The following is a 6000-nucleotide window of genomic DNA, read 5'->3' on the forward strand; positions in this document are numbered from 1 at the left end:
TACTTTGCTAACCCTCTTTTGCACCAATGATTTATTTTTTTTATTGCAACTTACAGAATGTCTTTATGTCTCGCACTGTCCTGCTGCCACAAAACAATAAATTTAAAGGTGTACAGCAAGTCAATAATAAACCTGATTCTGATTTTGAGATGAGGGTAAATTGTAAGTCAAAGTAAATTTTATTATCAGAGTACGCATATGTCACCATATACAACCCTGAGATTCATTTTCCTGTGGGCATACTCAGCAAATCTATAGAATAGCAACTGTAACAGGATCAATGAAAGTTCAACCAGAGTGCAGAAGACAACAAACTATGCAAATGTAGATATAAATAATTAACGAGAACATGAAATAACAAGATAAAGAGTCCTTAAAGTGAGAATATCACTTGGTTGTGTGAATATCTCAATGGATGGGCAAGAGTGTAGTTATCCCGTTTTGTTCAAGAGCCTGATGGTTGAGGGGTAGTGACTGAGGAGGGGTGTCATGAGGCTCCTGTACCTTCTACATGATGGAAAGGAAAGAACATCACCCACGTTACAATGAACCTTTGGAATTCCCCACCCAAGAGGACTGAGAAGATTCGTTCTTATGTTGGGTGGCAAGATCAGGAATCTCATAATGCCAATGTCTATAAGGAGTTTCTATGTTCATCCCAAACTTCTCTTAAAATTGAAATTAAACCCGCATCACTACTTCTGCTGGTAGTTAGATGGGACTAGGCAGAAAAGCAGACCAGCACAGACTAGATGGGCTGAAGGACCTGTACCTGAGTTGCAGTGCTGTACGTATCTAGGTGGTTCAACGGTTGAGATTCTACCACCATCAGGAAAGAGGTACCAGAGCCTTTGGTCCCCCACTACCAGGTTCAGAAACAGTTGTAACCCTTCAAACTATCAGGCTCCTGAACCAGAGTGGATAACTTCACTCACCTCAACTCTGAACTGATTCCAAAATCTACGGACTCACTTTCACGGACTCTACAACTCGTGTTCTCAGTATTATTGATTTTTTTATTTGCACAATTTGTCTTCTTTTGCACATTGGTTGTTTGTCAGTCTTTGTTTATGTATAGATTTTTAAATTCTATTGTATTTCTTATTTGCTTGTAAGAAAATGAGTCTCAAGGTAGTAATATGGAGGTAATACTTCCCTCTTCCTTCCTCACACATTGACTCTGAATAGTTCACTCTTTTCATTTATTGTGGTGTGATCTCTCTGTGCAGAGCAAAGTGACACATATATATAGCTGGAGTACCTAAGACTTGTACACTACTGTAGTAATTTTGTGTAGCACTGTACTGTTGTTGCAAAATAAAACAAATTTCATGACATACGTGAGAGATGATAAATCTGATTCTGATATGGGTCTCTGTCGTGGACTGAGATTGGGAAGCGGACAGGGGAGGCGAATCATGGTCGGGAAAAGGGGAAGAGAGAGGGGAGAGAGTGGGAAGCACCAGAGAGACATTCTGTAATGATCGATAAACCAATTGTTTGGAATCAAATGGCCTTGTCTGGTGTCTCAACCCGTGCCACCTCCACCCCTAGCCCACACTCCTCCCGTGGCACTCCACCCTCATCATTCCCAACATCCTTCGCTCCCGCCAAATTTACAAACTCACTCTCCGCTCCACATTGACAAATACAGTACTGTGCAAAAGCCTTGGGCACTCTAGCTGTGGAAATGTGCCTAAGATTTTTGAACAGGACTGTATATGTATATTGATAATAGATTTACTTCACTGCATTTCTACTTGTTTTCTTGCAAGTAGAAGAACTTCCTACAGCACTAAACGCTTCAACCTGTCTTTTTTCAGAAACACTACTGTTGTGCCAGTGTAGCTGGCAGCCCATCACCTGTTTTCCCATTGTTACTGTTGTCCCAGGTACTTACAGATGCCAGACACAACATTCCAGGCTAACTTCATGGCAAGGTGGGCCATCTTTGGACCGACTCCTGGAAGACGAAGCAGTTCGCTGACAGTATTGGGAATATCACCACCATACTGTTCCTTCAGAATTGCCGTGGTCTGTTTGATGTACTTCACTTTGTTCTGCACAGACAGATCACATCATGGTATTAGATTTTTATTTTAAATGGTGAGTGATCTATTCAGGGGCAACATGTGGGGAAGGAAGAGGGAAATGCCCTTGGGAAGGTGAGTGGAGGCTTTATCAGGCAATGTTGTAATTAATTTATCTGTATGAAGAGTGTGCCAGACAAGTTTTCCACTGAAACTCAATAGAAGACTGGCTGACTGGCAGGAGGCAATGAGGAAGCAGAGAGACTGCAGAAGGATTTAGACAGATTAGGAGGGAGACGTCCAATAGCCACTGAGTGTATATTTTTAATAAAGACATTTTTAAGTAAGAAGGGGTGGCAGGCAGAAAATCTCTGAAGAGTATTGATAATGGCTGGTGTCACCTGTCTTGTAAAGGCACTGCCCAGAAGAAAGCGATGCCAATTCACCTGTAGAAAAATTTGCCAGAACCAATCATGGTCAGGACGATGATCTCCCACGTCATACGACATGAAACATAACAATGATCACCCAGGACATGACCTTTTCTCATTACTACCATCAGGGAGGAGGTACAGGAGCCTGAAGACCCACACTCAACATTTTAGGAACAACTCCTTCCCCCTGCCATCAGATTTCTGAACGGTCCTTGAACCCGTGGTACTACCTCACCATTTCTCTTCTGCAGTATTTATTTTTTACGTTCTAATTATAGTAATTTTATTTATATCTTGCACAGTACAACTGTCGGAATAACAACAAATTTTATGACATAAATGCAAAAGATTCTGCAAATGCTGGAAATCGAATGTCACGCACAGATAAAATGCTGGAGGGACTCAGCAGGCCAGACAGCATCTCCACTAAGGAATAACTAGTCGATGTTTCGAGTCGAGACTCCTCGACCGGACTGGAAAGGAAGGCGAAGGAAGGTGATAAGTGCAGGCAGCTGAGTGGGAAGACAGGAGGAGTTGGAGGGGAATGATGAATTGAGAAGCAGGGAGGTAATAGGTGGAAAAGGTAAAGGGCTGAAGAAGGAATTTGATAGGAGAGTGGACCATGGGAGAAAAGGGGAGGAAGGGCACTAGTGGGGAGGTGAGAGGCAGGTGAGGAGAAGAGGTAAGAGGGGAGCCGGAATAAGGAACAGAAACGAAGAGTAGGGGGAGGGGGGAGTTACAGGAAGTTGGTGAATCTTCATGATATACGTCAGTGACAATATACCTGACTCTGAGCTTCTGAACAGAGAAGCAGTAGAGAGAGGGTAATCCAGAGCAAAAGACCCTGGTAACGGAAGGCACAGGAGCCTAATGGGGTAGAAGTATGCTACTTAGCAAGTTTCATTTCTCATACTGTAATTAAGCTGCTGGTGTTGGTGACCTCACCCTCCAGAATCCAACCGGGTGGATGAGCTCCCCCAGTGTCTTGTCATCCGTCTTGAGAATATTCTCCACCGTCAAGCCGTGTTCCCGCAATTGTTTCATAGCAGCAAATGTCACGTGATCTTTGGTCTGACTGGACAGCATGAGTGACAGAAGGACCTGGTATCTCATCACCTGCAGAATCCCACAATGACGGATCAATGATCTATTCAAAGATCAACTTTATACGTCGTATACATAGAGTATGCATTATGATCACAGATTAAGGGAGCTAGGGCTTTACTCTTTGGAGAGAAGGAGGATGAGAGGAGACATGATAGAGGTGTACAAGATATTAAGTGGAATAGACAGAGTGGACAGCCAGCGCCTCTTCCCCAGGGCACCACAGCTCAGTACAAGAGGACATGGCTTTCAGGTAAGGAGAGGGAAGTTCAAGGGGGTTATTAGAGGAAGGGTTTTTACTCAGAGAGTGGTTGGTGCATGGAACGCACTGCCTGAGTCAGTGATAGAGGCAGATACACTAGAGAAATTTAAAAGACTATTAGACAGGTATATGGAAGAATTTAAGGTGGAGGGCTATATGAGAGGCAGGATTTAAGGATTGGCACAACATTGTGGGTCGAAGGGCCTGTACTGTGCTGTACTATTCTATGTTCTATAAATTAGTAATTTGCTGTGGTGTGCTACACAAAAACAGTAACATTCAACAATTATACACATAAAGAATTATATAGAAAATAAACAGATGTTTAAGTACAGATATGAAATAAAACGTCCATAAATATATAAACATCAGCATGTATTTACAATGTAAATGTAAACAGCATTATACAAGGTGGTTTAAAGTGTTTACAGTGCAGTGGGGTGATGGGGGGGTAACAGATAAAGGGGGGTGCGGGGCTAACTAGAATAGTTGATGTTTAACAGCCTGGCAAGGAAACTTTTCAGATTGCGAGAACTTTTTTTGTTTTAAAAGCCCTATAGTGCTTTCCAGAGGGACTCATTTTCAAGGACTCTACAACTCATATGCTCAATATTTATTACCTATTTATTATTATTTTAGTTTTTCTTTCTTCCTTTTGTATTTATGCAGCTTGCTGTCCTTAGCCTCAGTTGTTTGTGTGCAGTTTTTCATTGTTTCTTTTGTATTTCTTTGTATTTACTGTGAATGCCTGCAAGAGAATGAACCTCATCCTAGTATTTGATGATAAATTTACTTTGATCTTTGAAATATGCCCAATACCTTGGCCTCCACAGCCATTTGTGGCAATGAATTCCACAGATTCACGACCCTCTGGCTAAAAAAAATCTTCATCTCTGTTCTAAAGGGGCATTCTTCCATTCTGAGAACGTGACTTTAGATGATGTGAGGACGTGTAGGAAACATCCTCTCTACGTCCACTCTAACTAGGGGGTTCAATATCTGATCGTTTCAAGGAGATCCCTCTTCATTTGCTATAGTTAGGAAGGTTGCTGTGTAGGAGTTGGCCGCTCTTCCTGCAGAGATTGCAGTTAAAAATTAGTTATATTAGAGAGCTGATGAAAGTAGCCGTATAAATCGTTTTGAAACCGCATTTCTGGGTTTTTCATTTTACCTCGGGGGCCGCAGTTTTATCAAAACATTGTTCAGCTCCCATGTGATCTACGGGAGCGCTCCTGTCCTTCCTCATTTCCCTGATGTTATCCAGCTGTTCCCTCCAGTGTTCCGGTTCCCATTCGCCCTTTGCCTCTCCGTCAACTTGCTTGGAACTGCCCACAATCCGCGCTCTCTTTCTCCTCCGCCTCGGTGCATGCTTGCGGACGGTACCCGCAACTTGGTTCTCTGCGGCGGTACCGTCAGGCTCCTGGTCCCGGCAGTTGCCACGTCTAGTCAGGGCCAACCTTCCCAACCTGGAGCCGAGACTCTCTCCTTTGCCAAGGCCGCTCGTCCCACGGCTCATATTACGAGTCAGTACCCCCGCTGTGAAGTAAGGAGACACCGCCATAGTGCTTTCCCGCTGGTTACTTGATGTAAATGAGGCGAAGATTCTCGCGCTGGCAGAATGTATCAACTCGAAGTGTTGCAAGGTTCGATTGCGGGTCGGGGATTCCCTCGGGCGCAGTTTGCCCAGTTAAGTCTCCTGTGCATTTCACCGCAAGAGGTCCGAAAGGTAAAGCACATGGAGTACCAGGTCTCCCGCACCGTCCACGAACGCAATCTGATATCTCCCGTCTTCAGCTGGTGCAGAGACTCTTTGCTCCCCCTGCTGCGTTGTTCCTGTACACACAGTCATGTCTTTAGTTAATTTGGCTTATTGTTGTACACTTGTACCTCAGGGTGCAATGAAATTCCCGTGAAGTAAACGGTATACATAGAAATAATAAAAACAACAACTACAGCAATCAGCCCGAAACAAATTACCGCGCTGCATTTTAGTCCATCTGCAGCTTCGCTTTAATAACATCCCAGGGAAAGTTTAGTGAAATATCTGAACTCCCACATAAGTTAAATTCCTCTCTAACTCGCATCTTCAGCGTACACAAAGGATATTGAGAATTGATATATCTGAGCAAATTAAGACCTACAAGCACAAAATCAATATATTAGACATATA

At 43.3% G+C, this 6000-nt stretch overlaps 1 protein-coding gene across 2 annotated transcripts in view; it reads right to left on the minus strand.

The window, feature by feature from the left end:
* Window positions 1–5731, minus strand: part of nthl1 (nth-like DNA glycosylase 1) — a 28114-nt gene extending 22383 nt beyond the window's left edge. Inside the window, exons 1-3 of one of the 2 annotated variants that reach the window (XM_059979047.1) lie at window positions 5002–5637; window positions 3410–3580; window positions 1901–2060 (exon numbers count right to left, since the gene is read on the minus strand). In XM_059979047.1, coding sequence (XP_059835030.1) covers window positions 1901–2060; window positions 3410–3580; window positions 5002–5391 — 721 coding nt within the window. In that variant the 5' untranslated portion in view covers window positions 5392–5637. Of the gene's footprint in view, window positions 1–1900; window positions 2061–3409; window positions 3581–5001 lie in introns of both variants that reach the window. The other variant, XM_059979048.1, reaches the window with a different exon arrangement.
* Window positions 5732–6000: the final 269 nt, after the last annotated feature.

This window comes from Hypanus sabinus, chromosome 9 (genome assembly GCF_030144855.1).
Source record: "Hypanus sabinus isolate sHypSab1 chromosome 9, sHypSab1.hap1, whole genome shotgun sequence".
NCBI lineage: Eukaryota > Metazoa > Chordata > Chondrichthyes > Myliobatiformes > Dasyatidae > Hypanus > Hypanus sabinus.